The sequence below is a fragment of the Trachymyrmex cornetzi genome, unplaced genomic scaffold (assembly GCF_001594075.2).
Source record: "Trachymyrmex cornetzi isolate Tcor2-1 unplaced genomic scaffold, Tcor1.1 scaffold245, whole genome shotgun sequence".
NCBI classification, from domain to species: Eukaryota; Metazoa; Arthropoda; class Insecta; order Hymenoptera; family Formicidae; genus Trachymyrmex; species Trachymyrmex cornetzi.
In genome coordinates, this window is record NW_017297113.1 from 998,712 (window position 1) to 1,019,248 (window position 20,537).

The window sequence follows — 20,537 nt, forward strand, 5'->3', positions numbered from 1 at the left end:
ATATAATACAATGTAATACAATATAATATAATAATATAATATATTATATAATATATTATTACATTATAATAAATTATAATATATTTTAATATTATTATGATATTATTATTATCATAATAATTATCATTAGATGTGCCCACACACAACAAAAGTATCTTGGCGTGATGTGATTTCAGGTATTTACGCTATTATCTATAAGTTTTAGGTTAAAACGATTAAAATAAGTAGATATTCATTACAGCGCATGTCGAGTTATTTCTACCCACCTCTCTGACATGAGTTAAGAAAGTTCACTCTAGAGTTAACTCTGTCGAATTTATGAACACCTTACTCTTAACGTACTTCCGGTCATATTCGAGTTTCTGAACGCTATAGAGTTAACTCTAGTTAACTCTTGAGTTAAAGAGTATAAACTTTATGAACGCAATCCTGGTAGTACTTTTCTACAAGGGAGAGAACTGTTGAATTAAAAAGTTCCGTTATTATTGTTGAGCTCTCATGTAATTAATTACAAATAATTTGTCGCTATTATACTCATAAGATCTCTTGCAATATACAAGGTGTCGCAAACTTTTTGAAACACTATTTCCCAGTGAGAAATGGCAATGGAATCGACATCGAATTGATGTCGATTCGACGTCGAAATCATCAATTTGACGTCGATCGACGTCAATTCGACATCGATTCCATTGTTATTTCTCATTGGGTTGTGGTCTGATATAGAATGGATTAAACTAAGAATGAGTTGAAAAGTCCTCTATCATTTTGCAATCCTTTTTTAATAATATCCAATTAGCAAAATATCTAAATCAATGAATATCAATGAACAACTCCGTAATATCTTCAAGAATTCCTTAAGAAAAATTTTTTATACATTTTATTTTAAAAAAACTCTGAAAGAGATATCTAAGTTGACCTAAATGTCGGTTTTGTCCGCTCATTTGGCAATCTTTAAAGATAAATATCATGTTAAATTGTGAAAACTGCAAAATAGTAGAGGACTTTTAGACTTTTAGACTTTAGTTGAGTCCGCTGTACCTACCCAAATGCAGAGTATAAAATAGTTGGGGACACTATACAGGGTGATTTTTTTAACCTAAAACTCAAATATCTCGAAAAATAAGCACACTAAGAAAAAATGTTAAGAATCAATATTTTATTATTCCGAGGGTGACGTACACTGACGTTATAATCAGCCCCCCCACCCCGCCCCCTGGGCAGTGAGGGGGGGCAAGTTTGAAATCTTAAATGGGAACCCCTATTTTTTATTGCATATTCGGAATCTTTGGCTAAAAGCACATACGATTTGTCTGAAACATTTTTCTCGATTCATGATAGATGGCGCTGTAATCGACGAAATTCAATTTCTTCGATTTCTCTTACTGAGAACCCATGCTTACGATTCTGCGATACATTAACAATAAAAATACCACGTTTTCATTGTTAATACTCGAAATTAATCTTAAAACTTCTCATTATTTTTAATTACTCATTAATTACTTCTCAAGAAACTACTTTTAGCGTAACCCAGGAACAACGACGGGGACGTAGCAGTTTTCTGTTCCCTTCAGGATGCTTGATTAACGTGAGTCCCCTTGCCTCTCACAATTCGGGGTGCTCACAATGAAAACGTGGTATTTTTATTGTTAATGTATTGCAGAATCGTAAGCATGGGTTCTCAGTAAGAGAAATCGAAGAAATTGAATTTCGTCGATTACAGCGCCATCTATCATGAATCGAGAAAAATGTTTCAGACAAATCGTATGTGCTTTTAGCCAAAGATTCCGAATATGCAATAAAAAATAGGGGTTCCCATTTAAGGACTTCATTTCAAACTTGCCCCCCTCACCGCCCAGGGGGCGGGGTGGGGAGGGGCTGATTATAACGTCAGTGTACGTCACCCTCGGAATGATGAAATATTGATTCTTAACATTTTTTCTTAGTGTGCTTATTTTTCGAGATATTTGAAAGTTTCAAGTTAAAAAAATCCATACAATATACATTCTCTCTTTAAATTATACGTACATTTTACCCATTCACACTATTCAAAATAAAACATTCCAAGAAATACATTTTGCTGCATATATTTAATACATTAGCCAAATACATTTATATGTATACATATATTACATATTTTTGGTACCATTTTTAATAATTTATATCATTATAATCAATTTTTATATTTATATTTAAAATAAATATAAGTGCATAATAGAAAATATATTCATTCGTCGACAAAGAAATTTTATTGTTATTAGCACTTACGATGTACGTATTTCAAGTATTCTTGCCATTGTCGTTATATAATTCGTCAAATTTAAATAATTTTAGAATGTAATCTACTACACAATATTGCTCTTATATAGGCGTACCCCTCTTGCGACAGTGATTTTCTTCGTCTTTGATTGGTTTGGAAGGTTTTTTTATTGTTCGTGTATCGCCTATCTGATAACCTGCAACAACACCACACATAATCTTTGAGAATATTTTTCTAATACACCTTTCATAAAACATCGCATAGTAGGACTAAACTGAAATTTATGAAATTTATGTAGTCTTTTGAATTTTGAAAATACTAATTAATAAATAACTAATTAAATGACAAATCGTGACTTGATTCACTTTTATATATCACATTCTTTACTCTGGCCATTTGGAAAGTAGAAAATCATTTTCGTGATTTTTATAACAACAATTTGACGTCACAGAATACCAGTTAAGTTAGTTGCTGTGTTATATACAGTTCAAAGGTTTGTTAATTTCGTTAATTTATTAAATTGTTAGGAAAAAAAAGCATGTAATACCAAATCCAGTGTCAAAACATTTCCAAACCAGTGAATTTAATTGTCACAATTCGAGAATTCGCCCACGAGCGTTGACATTTTTGTTTTCTGAATCTCCTGCATTCTCTATAGATTCATTCGATGACTGTGTGGACATATTTAATGAGTTTGTGGTTTCATTTGATGTACGTATATTTCACACGTTTATTATATATACTTAAATGTAAGCCTTAAACGGTCTAGCTGGATCTTAAATATTTGTATGATTCTGTGTGAATTTATGTACTACGTATGTAGTTCTTTGAAACGCGCGCCAAAATAATTTTTCGGTCTTGAAACACTAAAGACCGTTCTACAATAAGTTGCAAACACCCCGTTGCTAGTTGCAGAGTGACAAGTTGCCAGTCACAAGTTGTAAATCATTGCAACACCTAATCCACATTTGGATGTCGAAAGTTGCGATTTGTATAGAAACAGCCAATCAGAAAATAGAACGTCCGTCGTTATTTGCTGTAGCCGAAAAATCGAAGAGAATATATCAAGCAGGTTATGTGATTAGATATTCGAGATGTTCTCGAAATAAAAATGAAATAAATCAAACACCACCGATATATCACAACAACTTTCATTTCACTCTTCGCGCTTTTCGAACACAATATTTGATTGGCTAAGATGTTACGGTAGACAGTTGTTGTTGCCAAGGAGTTGGGCAACTCTCCGTTGGCAACCGCGACTATCTATTGCAACCGGAAATAGCACTTTGCAACTAGTAGTTGCCAACCTTTGCGACTGGCAACGGGGTGTTTGCAACTTATTGTAGAACGGCCTTAACTCTGCTAAACTATCGCAGTAATATCACAAGTTAAATTGACTGTCAATTTAACAAATTTTTGATGTTTTTTCGAATCTTCGAAACGATTTTAATAATGTTAAATGACACATTAAAATCTGTAAATAATTAATTCTTATTGCGAAAAATATTACTTCGGCCAGGAGTCGTCCCGGATCTCTTCCATTTCGTTGCTTAGGAATCTCGCACGGAATGCAAGAGATCCGGATTCGACTCCCGACCCAGGTAATATTTTTCGCAATAGGAATTAATCATTTACGGATTTTGATATGTCATTCAACATTATTAAGATCATTTCGAAGATGCAAAAAAGCATAAAAAATTTGTTAAATTACTAGTCAATTTAACTCGTGATATTAACTCTTGGTAGTTTAGTAGAGTTAGCGTTTCAAGACCGAAAAATCATTTTGGCGCGTGTTCCAAAGGACGACATATAAAGTATATAAATTCGTACAGAATCATACAAACATTTAAGATCCAGCTAGACCATTTAAGGATTTGATTTCTATAATTTGAGTTATCACATATACAGTAGTCTATAATATATATTACATTACTTAAATGTATGAATATATTACATATTTTTGATATTATTTTTAACAATTTATATCATCATAAACAATTTTTGTGTTAATATTTAAAACAAATATAAGTAGATAATAGAAAATATATTCATTTGTTGACAAAAGGAATTTTATTGTTATTAACACTTACGACGTGCGCATCGTATTTCAAGTATATTCTTGCCATTGTCGTTATATAATTCAAAGTTTAAATAATTTTAGGATGTAATTTACTACTCAATACGATCCTTATTTACTCCAATTTTTATAACGCCTAACTCACCATTTAATTCTGGCGGAGCGATTGGTTGGTCTAGATTGCCTTCATCTGCAACAGCACCACACACAATCATTGAAAATATTTTTCTTAATACACTTTTCATAACATCGCCTAATGGGCATAAACTGAAATTTATAAGTTTTATGAAGACTATCTTTGGAATTTTGCAAATATTTACTCAACAATTTATTAAATGACAAATCGTGTTATGGTTCACTTTTATCACATTCTTTACTCCGGGGTATTCGGAAAGTAGATAGAAAATCATTTTCGTGATTTTTAACAACAATTCGATGACACATGATACCAGTTGAGTTAGTTGCTGTGCTATGCAGTTCATAGGTTTGCTAAGATCGTTAATTCATTAAATCGTTGGGAAAAAATACGCATATGATACCAAATAGTGTCAAAAAATTTCAAAACCAGCAAATTTAAATGTCACAATTCGAGAATTTGTCCGCGAGCGCTGACTTTTTTGTTTTCTGAATTTTCTTCTACATTCCCTATAGATTCATTCGATGTCAGTGTGGACACATTCAATGAGTCTGTGAATTCATTTAATGATCATAAAAAAATGTCAAATACGCATCCATCCCACATAATTATGAATAAAATATAACTAATAATAATAATAGTTTTTGAAATTAATTCATTTAAATGAATATATATGTATAATAGTTCAACATCTTAACATTCAAACCATAATGACGCTTCGTATTTAAAGTAATGTTACTAATAATAATCTTGTATATAAAATATATGGATTTCCTGATCAAAACAAATCTGTAAAGTTTTCTATGTACTGAAATTTATTTTGTTCAAATACCCTTTTACAAAATATTCTTTTTTAATGAAATGAATACGAATAATAAAGATTATTAAGGTAAGTGAGAGTAAAGCGTTGTAGGTAAACCGCATTCAATATGATATATTATTCATCAACTAATACGTTATATTCATTTAGAAATAATTTTGACACAAGTCATTATATCGTATAATACTTCATGGAACATAAACTTATAATTTTTTAATTTCATACGTACTTCCGTGCAATATTAAACTGAACGAGACACGGAATAAAATAATTTATGTTACAATATTTATTCGCAATTAAATATACAATAAAATTATGATTTATAAAACAATGTAAAAGGGTCTCTAAGTGTACTGCAAAGACTTTAAAAAAGGTACAAAGAAACAAACGACATAGAAATAAGTAAAAACTGAGAGAAATGCTAGGTAAGAAATGTTTTATAAAATTATAAAGATTATCGAAATTATAATATGCTTATTCTAATTTTATTAAAAGTAATATCATTGCGCAGTAAAATGGTAAAATAAAAATTAAAAAAATAAAAAAACACAACTTTTATTTTTATTTCTAAATATCATGTTTAGCGATGTCTGATAAAACATCTGCTGAACATTGAATCGTGTTCACCTAATGATGTAGTAGAGAAATTTGACTCGTTATTTAATACGTCGCCAATTGAAAATAGTTGAAAAACGTTGGTGCAAGATACATGCCACAATAATGTATCTTATTGTTAGTAACTGTATTATTATTATTATTATTGTCATGTATTATTATTATTGCTTTATTTTATCCCTGATTTGAATGGTATTTATATCAGGTTGTGAGAGAAAAATCTTGATTAAGTGTACACACGACATTAATTTGTTTTATTTAACTTACCTTCTGGTAAATCAGGAGATGAAGTTGGAAATTGAGCCTGGATACAGACTACGGCAAATGCCAAGACCAGCAGATATAAAATCTTATAACCCATGTTTTTATCGAGTGTTATTGACAGTGGAAACTCGAACGGCTAATGGAATTCATGTTGTTTATTTGGCGTATTTATAAGAAGAAGCGCCGATAATTATAATGCGAAATAATTACTAGCTATGATATCTACCGCTTCCGTAGGTATGTGTGACTCATATTTGTTCACTCATCTTATATAAAAATTTATGCTTTTCGAAATGCAATTTTATAATTTACTTTCCTACAAATAAAATTTCAAATCCGGTAAAGCGATGTCTTAAATACGCGGCAGAAGATTGAATATGAAGTGTTCAAATTATGATGTACTGTAGGCTAAAACAGGTTCAAAATTTTCTCATTAGATCTAGGATATTTCATGTAGAGAAATGTGGATTTTATATTGTCCCCTTTTAATAAGAATTTCTAATTTTGCAAAGTTTCTAATTCTCAAAGTTTTATAGTAGTTGTGATCGTAACAATAGCGCTTTTATAATTTTAACGGATTATTTCTGATTATCAATAAGAGGGTGATACAACATTTCTTTCGCATATTTGCTCCATTGACCTTATCACAAAGTAAGCGTGTTACGAATGTAAAGGAGTTTTATTGAATTTTTATTGTTATTGTCATTTGAAAGGCGAGGAGTGTCAAGAATAATTCTCACATACGTAGCACACATTGAGTAATATTATTTCTGACTCGCTCTTATCACTCACTTGTTACGTGTATTATGATGCAATATATAATTTTTCGTCTTTTCTTGGAAATGACAGATAAAGAAAATGCAAAGGACAATGCCATGTTAAATAATAACACTTACTTACACGTGGAATATTACATCATTATCACTTATATTATTGATAAAACTTTAAAAATGAACATGAATTTTGTATAAGAAAACTTAGAACAAAATTTTCCATCTTCGTACTCATAATCGTTTTTTAAATTTTATTTCCAAAATAAACAAAATCAGAATTGTTAGAACAATTTTTTAAAACGTGATCTGTCAAAATTAATTACAAATCTCGAAGGTTATTAGAGATTTCTATACTTAACTTTAAAAATTTCTGCACAATTCACTCATAAAGTTTTTCTATACGTACATTTTATACATAAAATATGCTTATTGGAAATCACTCTTCTTCGAAGGTTATAAACGGCAGAAGTCGCAAATCTATAATTTTTATCAATTCTTCCACGTATTCCGTTTTATAGACTCATAGTTTAAAGAAGCAAGTTAGAATCAACTGGATCAATTCATTTTTCTATGCCCTATGATTCTACCAACGTAGATTAACTTCCTAGAACACGGAATCATAATTAAGTCGTAATAATATCACAGAACATCATCGTGACGTTATTTGATACTTGAAAATTAACTTATAAGTGACGAATGAAGTCATGATGATGTCCTCGTGATATTATTATGACTTTTATATTTTACTTAGGTTTAACCCTTCGTTGACCCACCTCTTTTTTCGATCGCTTTTTGACACACTGGATGGCTCACTTTCAGAGCAAGCAGTAGCGTTTAAACAACTGACATTCTTATTTAAAAAATTCAATTAATATGAAAAATTATGGGTCAATTTCAGGGTTTATAGAATACATTCAAATAGTTTTTGATTGAATTACAGTTTTCATTATAGTTTTTGTGAAAAAAATTCTTGAGTCCAATGAATAGAGGAAAAACGAGTAAACTCTATGAAAAATTGTAACTTTTAAAAATTCAATATTAAAAGTTAAAAATTTACATAATTATTGTTCAAATATGATACTTTGAAAAAAATTAATATGAAATTGGGTTTGGATAAAGGGTATTTATTTTGTATATTGAATGTAGGCTATTTTGGGAATTGAAAAAACAGATTTTTTTATAAACATTGAATTTTTGTTCTACAAAATAAAAGAAAATTGAATTTCATAGAATTAAAATAATTTTGTGGGTGGTTTACACCCAGTATGTCAACGAAGGGTTAATCTAGGTTTAACTAATTTTTTATTACTTTCTGATTCTAAAAATAAGAAAAAAATGAAGATTAAATTAAATCGAGATATGGTTGGTCTATATTGGTAAATATGAACATTATGGATGTTATTACGTTCTGTTTGTCCGATAATCATGCATGGAATCATAAATTTAATTTTTAGATATATCTTTTTATGAAAATGATGAAATAGATATAAGCCTGCAGAAAGAGTTATGTTATTTGACACGTATTATATAATTAAGAGTTATGAAGTAATTCCACATCAATCTCCCATTTACGCGTTTATTTATTAATTACATTTTCATAACGTTGTAGAAGAAACCTTGTGCCATCTTTATTAATTCAGGTTTTGCAAAGAATTATAATCCCCCCTCTCTTTCTCTCTCTCTCTCTCTCTCTCTCTCTCTCTCACACTCTCACCCTCCCTCCCATCTCTCCTCTCTCTCTCACTTGAGGTATGGACCGAAATCTATAATATTGGCGCCTCGCCAGGAGATGGAACACTTGGCTTCCATATACGAACTTATTTCTTCAATGTGAAAGTGGTTTGTTTCGTTTAAGGAGTTTGCTCATCTTAATGGAAATGTTACCATTTGCATAAAAGTTCAATATTACATTCTTAGCAGCATAACACAGTTAAAATTTTAAGAAATTTGTCTACATAGGTTGTAAGAAATCTGAAGCTAAAGATCATGATTTTTATGTATGTTCTTATGAATAAGAATAAGACAGATATATAGCTATGATGATTATTACGTTGTAATTTCGTAAATAATGCTACCATCTGAATAAAAACTTTTCATTATAAACTTTATATATCAATAAATTTGGAAACTTTATATATCAATAAGTTGGAAAAAGCACGATTAACGTTCACTGCACGATTTCTGTGTGACAATCAATAATAGATCAAAAAACTATTGCTGTCCTTTGTCAAAAGTGTTGGATTTGCTTCTTTCTTTGTCTCATGATTTTGTCCCATTTTTTTCTATGCATAAATAGAAGAGTCGCTTCCCTTACCGGACGCCCCTCGCAAAAGGTGAGTAAACTCCTTATCATAATATATTCCCAATAGTTGTGCCTTTAACGCTTCGTTAATATTTATTTTGGTGTAAATTAAATAAATAATAAACCAAAGATTTATTCTTGAATGTCTTTTTCTTTTATTATTAATATTTATATTTCAATAATTGGTGATTTCTCTACGATAATTGTTTTTATCAAAGAAAAACCATATAATAAAAAAAACATACAAAGAAAAACCATATAAAGATAAACCATACAATAAACCACTTTGGGCGTGAAAATCGCCGTGGCTAGATCTTATTGGCTATGATTTCATTTCATTACGTGCAATAATAACAGGCCGAAGAGTCGATAAAAAATCGTCACAGATGTATATTGCTCTTTTGCAAGTGTCAGGTCTGCTTTTATTATTACGATCTGTTGCGGCAGTCGTATTAATTAATTGTCACTTAATTCGTCTATGCATTCCAGTCTTGTTATATAATATAATATTATAAAGGTAATTTAAACGCATGCACCATATCGATAGATGGTCTTTGTGAGTATACTGTTATTAAAAAAAATACCGCTTATATTCCTTACGTCATTATATGCAAAACTATGTGTGTTCGGTGGCAATAAGTCTCATGATAATAATACCCTATGTTATCGTGTACGATAAGAGACATCATTACGGAATTTACCAAAAATATTTCAATTTGGACTGCACGTGTGGAACTCAGTGGAAGTTTTAGTATTACTTATGTAATACTAGAAAAAGTTGAAATCGCCGAAATCGATCAGAGATATTCTCTTACATCTTTGCAAGTGTTATTTATATACATCAAATGCAACTAAAAGGAAAGGAAAAATCTGAATTGGTGTGCTGTGTAAGAAACGATCCTATCTTAAGTTATATTTTAAAAGCAACTTATATTATCATGTGATATCGTTTAAAGTGATATAAATTTGGATGCACTATATCGCTTTTGTCTTGCCAATCTCTATTCAAAGTAAAGAAATTAATAAATCAATTTTTTTTTAATAAAAAGCATACATTAAAAATTTTAGGCTGGGTTTCATCTTTCGATATATTTCAGCTTACTCGCTCTCTCGCTTTCGCCCACGTCCTCTATCTCGTCCACTCTTTCTTTTGTTCGTTAGATAAATTATCACATAGTTTATACGAAGGTGGAATAATTAGTCCTAAATATTTTAGATTCAAATTAAATTATAACAACAGAAAAATCCTATTTTATAAATTTATAAATTTTCATCCACAGATACTTTTACGAATTTAATGTCCCTTGTTGTACCTGAGTGCATCTGACGTTCACATAATTATAAAACTGCATTTTCTTTTATAGTTTGTCTATCATTTAACATTTTTTAACAATAATATCAAGAATATAGGAAGGCAAATTAATTATGTAATACAATGTAACATTAAGTTTTTTAATTTATATTTATATTTTTATATCTCTCTCTCTCTCAATTTATCGGAATGTAAACATTTTAAACGTTTTACACATGTATTATATTCGAACGTGACTCTAATTTGCCCTTCTATATTCTTGATATTATTGTTATTTAAAAGAGTTCTTTAATTCAATTGTTTTAATATTTTTTTATCGAAAAAATAACCGAATGTTTCATTGACGAGTCATCAAAAATATCGGGTTAAGTAATTATCGTAAATAACTGATCGCGAATATTATCGGTAACAATAATTATTAAAAATCAATACCGTAAAAACGATGTAATTTCCATTTGTTAAACCGAGGAACCGCAAAAAAACTATTAAGTAGGTCGATCGCACTGACAAATTAAATCGGTGTGCAATTCTATCACTAATTTGCTTTTTTTGTCATTCGAAAAAAATATTTTTTGTTAATGCGAACGGAAAGGACCTGATTTATGATCCTACGGATCGCATTCGATGTAATTTGTTTAAATATCGATGAAGTTGTTTATATTAATGTGTGTACATCTAGATTCCGGCCTTTTGCTTTCTTTGATTCCGATATTTCGGTACAGGAACACAAGCCGTCTCGTATTTCATCGTTTGGAAAAACCATTAGCCAAACACAAGTAGCGTCCGCTTTCGATCAAAGAAGAATGTCTGACAGGTGTGAAGAAAAATTTGCGGAAAATATACTGCTCTTGCTTCCCTAAAGCAAGAAATTATTTTCCCTATCGTGTATAAAAGGCCGGATGTTATTACTCGTTCGTTGATGATCGGAAATTGATGCTGACGATTCGCTAAGCGATTACGCAGTAAATTCGCGACATCGTAAAAAGTTAAATGACGGTTAGAACATTAAAGGATTACGACACGTAGAAACAGAAATAAAAGCATCTTTATAATACAATTCGAGTGATAGCTATCGATTGAGCGTATATAGAACTTGATCAGTTCAGTCATTGTTGAGAACCGTGTCTCCAAACCTGCTGCAACTTGTCAGCTCGCGTAATGATACTTTGCTTGTTTTAGCGCCAAGACATTATCGTGTCTCCAGATTACCACCGACGAGATATGCTTTCACGACATAGATCGTCGAAAATTTTTGCAAATTTTTTTTAAACACATGACAGACCTATAAAGTGAGAAGAAAATTTTCCATCTTCTGCTCGTAGTCTTCTATATATAAAAATTATCGAACTTACAGAAACTAAAAAAGAAATATAGTAATAAACCTTTCGAAAGTAGAGATTTCAAGCTTTAAAACCTTTTTTTTATTTAAATTCCGTCCATTCTTAGTAAAATTATTGTATATACAATTTTGAGCTAAAAAACAGAACAAATCCAATTTATATTGTATGTATAAAAACCTAAGTTTTCATTTAAATATCTATTTAAAACGCTAGATTAACATTAAAAAACGTAAAGAATGTTTGGAAATTAAGTACAAAATTCGATTCTTTCTCAATATTTCAGAAATATAAGAAAACATTATACATAATATGTAGTTATAGAATTCAGAGAAGGCATTAATATTATGAGAAATATGTATAGGTTCAGTTCGCGCCGATAGATGTATAATGTCTACGCCTGGACGATCGCTTTACCGATGTTCTCGCCGCGCAGCATGCCGATAAACGCCTCAAACATGTTCTCGAAGCCTTTGGTCTCGGTTTCACGGTAACGAAGTTTGCCCTCGCGTAGCCATTGCAGATTCTGCATAATGCCTTCATTCCATCGATTCATCCAGCGTGTAACGAGGAAACCCTCTACTCTCAATTCATGTTTCGATAAAATGGGTTGCAGAATTGTACACTTTGGCAAAGACGAGCTGTCCGCGTCGTAGCTCGAGATGCTACCGCACACGGCTACTCGGCCAAACGGCTTCATCTGGTACATGACTGCGCTAGAGATATCGCCGCCAACCTGTAAAAGTAATAAATATATGGATTATTAAGGTCCCTATTCTGTAATTCTTAACGAGAGTGTCGGTGTCGTTACATTGTCGTTGCATAACTTTTTTACTATGTGTATACACTGTAAAAAATAAAATGTTAAATTTAAAACCTACGCAATGACAATATAACGACACCAACATTATCGTTAACAGTTACATATAGAACAATATTCTTCTTAGTTTTGGATTTTTTACTTTACCAAAGAAGAAAAAACTATTTTTAAATATTATTCAATGCAGTTAACAAACATGATTCTTATCTATCGAATAGAGAAAATCAAACACAGTGACTGCATTTTGTGCTAAATTCACTATCTCTGTGAAAGATTTTCTTTTATGAAAACAAATAGATAATCTTAAATCCAGCAGATATCCATCCATGTTCTATAAAAGAAACAAGATTTATTTGCGTGATTTGATTACCTTCTTACAAACCAAAATATCAATTTCTGCCGGAAAACAAATTTTTAAAAACAGAATTTGTAACTCGTTTTCAGAGATCACTCCTCTTATTATCTAGCAAGAAAAACTATTTTATGTGCAGGATAGCGTTAAACAAATGTCGGATACAGCAAATATTTATATAAACATTTCAAGAAAAAAATATTTGTTTTGCAATTATAAATATTTATAATTATATAATTTTAAATACTTATTAAATTTCATTTATGTTAGATTAAGTCAGATATTATTTGTATTATTAAATACATATTTCATATTATTAAATTTTACACTATACCAGAATGGTAAAATTCAATTTCTCTTGCGTCATTCCCCACCGGACTTGGGATCTAATTTTATACTGCAGAATACTGCATTACCGATCACACATGCCCTGTCGATAGGCAGATAGGCAACCCGTCTTACTGATGTGTATGTTGCGGAAGCACCCTGTATATAGGCATTTTAATCGCCTCAGGCGAATATCTTAGCAATTAAGAGAGATACAAGAAAAAGTTTTATATAAAAATTGTAGGTTTTCTTGGGGGAAAGAAGGTGGAAATAATGGATTTTAGATAGGGTGCACTACCAAGGTCAGGTCAAGGTCAACATGAATTTTTTAAATGGAACCCCCTATTTTTTATTACATATTCTTGTAGCATACCTCGAGAGCTTTCTAAAATACTATAATAAAATATTTTTCATCAAGTACTTTTCGAGCTATAAGACTTGGAAGTTATAGTTATACCGCCGGCATTAGCATTACACAAGGTGTCCGACCGACGGCTAAAACCTCTTGAATGTTGTTCATTATCATGTCCTGGATAACATTTGTTAAGATCAAGACCATTGGTGATTGTTTCTCTTATTTTCATTTTTGCTCTAAAAATTCATTTTTATGTAAAAATGAAAATAAGAGGTACAATCTCTAGTGACCTTGATCTTAACAAATGTTATTCAGAACATGATCTTGAACAATGATATTCAAGAGGTTTTAGCCGTCGGTCGGACACCTTGCGTAATGCTAATGCCGACGATACTATAACTTTTAAGCAGGGTTGGGAAGTAACGCGTTACTTGTAATGACGTAACATTTTCGTTTCTTTTTTTTGGTAACGCCATTATTTTTTTTTATTAGTAACGAAAAAGTAACGATGTTACATTTTCTTTAGTAACGAATAACGAAATTAACTCCGTTATTTTTTTATCGTTATTTTTTTATAGATCATGGCCGTCACTGGACAATAAGATTATAGGTACTAAATAAAAAAAAACTTTTTGCCTATATATTTTTTTTGTTTTATTCTCTATTCTCGCTTTAGCATAAGAACACTATAAAAATTAAAACATATATTATATAATAAAGTACCGTAGAATTAAACATAAGTATGTAAAATATTAATAAAAGATAAAAATGTTCAAAGATAAATATCTTTCTCAATATTTTATATTTAATTTATATTCTTAGCATTCTGTTTTAGAAGCCTGTTTTAACATTAAAAAAAAGAGTAATGATGCAAAAGACAGGCTTATTCATTAATTGTGATGAAACTAGGGTCATTCGATGCATTTTTGCAAGAAACTTAACCTCAATAGTCATCAACTTTAATCATTAATATCTCATTTCGCCGGGCAGAGCGACACTTATTTTTCTGCCAGATCCGTTCATTTTGTGCAAATACGCGTCGAATCGCCCTAATTTCATCAAAATCGGTGAGTAGACCCGTCTCCTAATTAGAAAAAAAATAACGAAAAGTAACGATTTTTTATCGTTACTTTTAAGTAACTGTAACGTGTTACTTTTAAAAAGTAACTTTCTCAACCATGCTTTTAAGTCTTATAATTCGAAAAGTACTTGAAGAAAAAATATTTTATAATAGTGTTTTAGAAAGCTCTCTTCTCTTTCTCTTTTCTTTTCTCTCTCTTCTCGAGGTGTGCTACAAGAATATATAATAAAAAATAGAGGGTCCCATTTAAAAAATTCATGTTAACCTTGACCTGACCTTGATAGTGCACCCTATCCCAAATCCATTATTTCCACCTTCTTTCCCCCAAGAAAACCTACAACTTTTATATAAAACTTTTTCTTGTATTTCTCTTAGTTTCTGAGATATTCGCCTGAGGCGATTAAAATGCTTCACCCACTATATGCATATATTTAATAAGTATCTAGAAATTAGTTGTCAGTAGTTCTATAATGTTAATAGAATTTGATATAACATAAAGAAAAGTTACAGCAAACAGTCATCATTGTAAATGTTTTTGAAAAGAAAAATTTTATCAAGAATTATTGAAGGAGATAAAAGATGTCATTTGAAAACAAAGATCTATACGTGTATTATATAAATTACTAAAAAAAATATTACGGCTACGTTCAGCAGAGAAAGCAGTTTTGCAATTGCAACTGTTATAAAATTCTGCCATATGATTCGCGCTTGCTTTAGATTCCTTATAGATCTAAATGTATAAACCAATCATATTGAAGAATTTTACAATAGTTACAAAGCTGCTTTCTCTGCTGAACGCAGTCAATATCTCATAGAATTCGTACATTATCGAAATAGCAATCCACGCCTTGTGGAGCAGCTTTGCGTAGATTGGACGCAACTGGCATAGTCTTGTAATTGATGGCGAAATCGAAACCCATTTCCTCAATAAGCCAGTTGCACTTCTCGTCGGAACCGCATATACCGATGACATTTAGGCCTAGATTCTTGGCAATCTGACCTACGTGAGAGCCGATCGCACCAGCGGCTCCGCTGACAACGATTGTTTCGCCAGACTTCGGTTTGCATAACTCCAGCAAGCCGAAATATGCTGTGTTACTGTTAACAAGAAAGAAAGAAAGAAAGAAAAGGAAAGAAGGGGGGGAGAGAGAGAGAGAGAGAATTTCGTGCAAATAATTTAAATTACTATATATTTTTTCTTGTTATTAACATCAGAAATCAATATTTATATCTCGAGAAAAAAATAAATATTTATCTTAGTCAGGAATTTCTATTTAATGCTAGTACCGGCTGGTGGTTTACATAATCTACATAATACTCAAAGTAAAAATGCCGTCAGCCTTACAGCAGATGAAAAGTATTTTGTCTCGTAGCGTCTATAAAATTTTACGTGTCTATATTTTTTGCAAGATGATAAATACATTAGCAAGGCGATCGAGTAAGCGTGTTAGCAAAAATTCTTACCCCGGCATTCCTAGAATGCCAAGACAAAGGGACGACGGCAAATCACCTATGTCTGGCAAAAGGTACGGGTGTTCTTGGAACACTAAATCTTTGAATTTTGGATTGACAATCGTGTGAGTTCTCCATCCCATGTTTCCGACGATCCTCTTGTTAACTGGGAAAGCTGGATTTTTAGATTCTACGATCTTGGCGATTTGAGTACCGAGCATCGTGATCCCGAGCGGATATCTTCTCACGTACGGTCTCATGTATGGGTCCACAGAAAAGTATTCAGCTTCCGCGAGGTATTCTAAAAGAAAAAAAGCTTTCATCATAAAATAATTTATTATGATTGTGATAAAATTAATTTAATATGAATAATTAAAATGTGATAATATTACGTTCAAAGTTATGAGGAAGTAATGTATAATTTAATGCTAAAATTTCACGAATATATTTCGAAAATTGTAAAAGTAAAAATGTGTTATAATAAATGCCTTATGTATTAGCATAGCATGGTATAGCTAAAGAACAAATGACTCCATAAATAATCATTAGAATTCCTTATCTAAGAGCGGAGATATTGAAACCCGGTTCCATCAGCATAAGATTAACTTTAATCTTTAGACTGCCGGGAAAACCACTATTGTGCCTCTTGAGTTTGGATTAAAATACCACTACTTTTAGTGGTATTTTAAATACTAAATGTATTAAACATATTTATGTACTAAAAAATAAAAATTATAAAACGTATAAAAAATATATATTAAAAAATATACAAAAAAATATAAAAATATAAAAAAGTAAAAAATTATAAAACAAGAAAAAAGTAAAAAAAAAATAAAAAATTAAAACCCAAAATTAAATGATAATAAAGGGCTTTTTATATAAATAAATAATAAATACAACGTAGGGCAAGTAAGAGTCTAACATAAATTTATATTCAACAACCAAGAAATTACAAATTTGGAAATATTATATTATATACTAATCAATTATATAAAATGTTTCGACCTTAAGATTAGCCCTCTTCAAATAAACGCATGATGTTACTACATTAAACCAGTATTGGTAGTCATGGAATTTAATGTAGTAACATCATTACGTTTATCTAAAGAGGGTCTAATCTTAAAGCCGAAACATGTTATAATTGATTAGTATATAATATCTTCAACAATAAAATATAAATAATAATCCAGATAGATCCTAAAGAAAGTCATACACTGTTGTAAGAGCGGAGAAATAGGAAAAAAAGATAATCCTCAGGTGTTGTTGGCTATCTTCAATTTATTTCGAACGTTTCTGCTCCTTTTGGAGTTATCCTCAGCGAATATAAAATCAACAATCTTTTATCGAGAGCAAGTCACTTGCGGATGGTCAGCAATGCAGCATACATTACACTCAATGGGAAACGATAAAAAACGAAGCTAGAACTTCTGTAATTTTTTTACTCAATGTGAATCGTTATTTCTGAGCTTCGTTTTTTATCGAGTGTAATGTACGCTGCATTTCTGGCAATCTGCAAGTGACTTGCTCTCAATGGAAGATTGTTGATTTTGTGTTCGCTGAGGATGACTCCAAAAGGAGAAATGTTCGAAATAAATTGAAGATAACCAGCAACACCGGATTATCTGTTTCTCCTATCTCTTCGCTCTTACAACAACGTATGACTCTCATTAGTCCTATCTGGATTATTATTTATGTTTTATTGTTTAAGATTGAGAGTCCTTATTTATATTTTATATTTATATATTTATTTTAATTGTTTTAATATCTTCAAATTTGTAATTTCTTGGTTGTTGAATATAAATTTATATGTTAGACTCTTACTTGTCCTAAATTGTATTTATTATTTATTTAAAAAACCAAATAAAAAAGAAAATAAAAAAGGAACTACAAACTTTCTATGTCCATGTCGTTAGCACTGGGTAATATTCTGGATAAAGAAAAGTTCTGAGTCTATACGTTTATGTTCATTTATGTTGTCTATATTGCGCTTAGGGCTCGAAATTTTGTACATCTATGTTCGGGATTGAAATCAGTTAATCAGCGATACCGAAAACCCTCAAAATATATTATTTTTATATAATTAATATACTATTTTTGAGAAAATAAGCATTTTTTATATTTCATCGTACGTTCCCTGCCGAGAAAGCTACTTTAGTGGCTCTGCACAAATCTCGAAATTTTGCGCCATGTGTATGTTACTTATGTAGAAAAATTTTTTAGAAAAAAGAATTACTATTTTAATGAAAAAATACTGACAGTCTAAAGGTTAATCTCGATTTAATTTATTCTTTGTCTTTTTCTAATAGTAAAAACTAGAAAAGGATAAATGGTAAATTATTATACTGGGATTAATTTTACATTAGCAGAACCAAATCTACGAGGGATCATTATACCTATAAGAGCCACAACACCATCCACGGAATACACCAAATCAAGTCAAGAGAAAGTTAAAATGACTCTATCTTGACATCAACATCAAAATGATATTTTTTTACAAAATTTGACTGTTTATCGATATAAAAAATCAAAATAAAGTTATTTGGATTTTTTGTTGACCTTTGTGTGTTCCTTGAATTTCTCTTCCTTTATATAATATATAAAACTTATAACAAATGAATCCTTTCTTTTTTAATTTTATGAACTTTTCCTATGTCTTTCTAATTCATTTTTTTTAATATTCACAAAATATACTGGGAGCACATAGTGAATAATCACGCTTGTAATTATATCGCCCGTTTGTAATAATGGACTCATCAATGCGCTCATGGATGAAAAGTACTCCGACATTGTCAGTGCTAAAAATTATAGTTTATGTTACAAATATTATAGATTTTCAATACTGACAGTGTATATCGGATTAACAGCTGGACATTTATCACGATTACGTCTTTTCTTTTTACCTCCATCCTGCAACGGCGGCAGCTCTTCTTCCACCAATTTTAGATCTGTCGGCTTCGCTTCATTAACGAAATGATTTACCACCACATATTTCCTCGCCTTCATTATCTCGTGTGATTGCGACGAAAAATTTCGAATACAAATATTCCTCGGAATCGTCAATGCGATTTCACTGTTATCACGAAAGGAACGAGCAATAATAGTCACGATGAAGCGACAGCGATCCCACGATACCTCACGCTGCATTGATTTGAACATGATCATCTTTATATTTGCACACAAATCGTTTGAAATGCGCAGATATGTTAGATAGATTGACACTAACTCTTAAAGAGTACGAGGTCTGTTCCAGAAGTATCCGACCTTTGTCTGTATCATGAGAAAGAGCTATTCCGGAGTGATATGAACAACGTCGCCTTCAAAGTAGTTTCCTTTCGAAGTAATGAGCTTCTACCAACGGTGCACCCACTTGCGAAAGCAATCGGAAGTCGTTTATTGTGATAGCCAACAGCCCCCTCGTCGCATTTTGCTTTATTTCCTTAACATCGTCAAATCTTTTACCCTTTAGAAGATGTTTTAACTTAGGAAATAACCAAGTCACGCGGGGCTATATCTGGATTGTACGGAGGTTGACGAAGTTGAACAATGCCGTGTTTAGTCAAAAACTTCTGAATCAGATGAGATGAATGAGTAGGTGCATTATTGTTCCAGTCATTGCGAAATGCAACGCTCGGAGTTTTCGACGCTCACACAGCTGCGTATTGTTGCCGACTGAACAACTATTGGGGGATCGTGCCGCTTGGTGGAGGTACTTCTAAAGGTCCACTCTAAATATTAAATTCCATAATAAAAACTGTTTTCCATAATAAACTGTTCAAGATCAAAGATATACGCAGAGGTCGGACACTTTTGGGACAGAACTCATCGTATAGTCAAACAGACCGATAAAACTTGTGATAAAACCTTTTGACCGGTATTTTGGGAGTCAAATAATGTGAATCATTATATCTTATCAATAGTATTTATATTCTAGTACTAGTAGATAAACGCTGAAACGGAAATTTTGTGTTGCAAGTACCATATTAAAAAAGCAATAAATTGAGATTAATAGTTAATTTAACTAATATATTCATATATATTCTTATATATATATGTATATATATATTTATGTTATATATATACATATATATGTTCATATATATTCTTATATATATACTTATATATATATGTATATATACATATATATGTTCATATATATTCTTATATATACAGGGTGGACCATCTGAAGTGATCCAGTCAAATATCTCGAAAACTAGTAGGGATAGAGAAAAATGTTTCGTATGAAAAGTTTAGGGTTAC

At 31.0% G+C, this 20,537-nt stretch overlaps 2 protein-coding genes across 2 annotated transcripts in view; one reads left to right on the plus strand and one right to left on the minus strand.

Moving 5' to 3' along the window:
- Positions 1-12,140: 12,140 nt before the first annotated feature.
- Positions 12,141-19,998, minus strand: LOC108761255 (prostaglandin reductase 1). The gene is made up of 4 exons (XM_018507681.1): positions 19,181-19,998; positions 16,293-16,581; positions 15,653-15,926; positions 12,141-12,629 (listed from the first exon to the last, which is right to left on the minus strand). The coding sequence occupies exons 1-4, from the start codon at positions 19,440-19,442 to the stop codon at positions 12,288-12,290; spliced, it is 1,167 nt and encodes a 388-aa protein (XP_018363183.1). The 5' UTR covers positions 19,443-19,998; the 3' UTR covers positions 12,141-12,287.
- nesd (SHC binding and spindle associated nessun dorma) overlaps positions 13,826-20,537 on the plus strand; it is a 17,774-nt gene continuing 11,062 nt past the window's right edge. The window contains exon 1 of the mRNA XM_018507680.1: positions 13,826-13,836. The gene's annotated coding sequence lies outside the window, so the exon portion shown is untranslated. The remainder of the gene's footprint in view (positions 13,837-20,537) is intronic.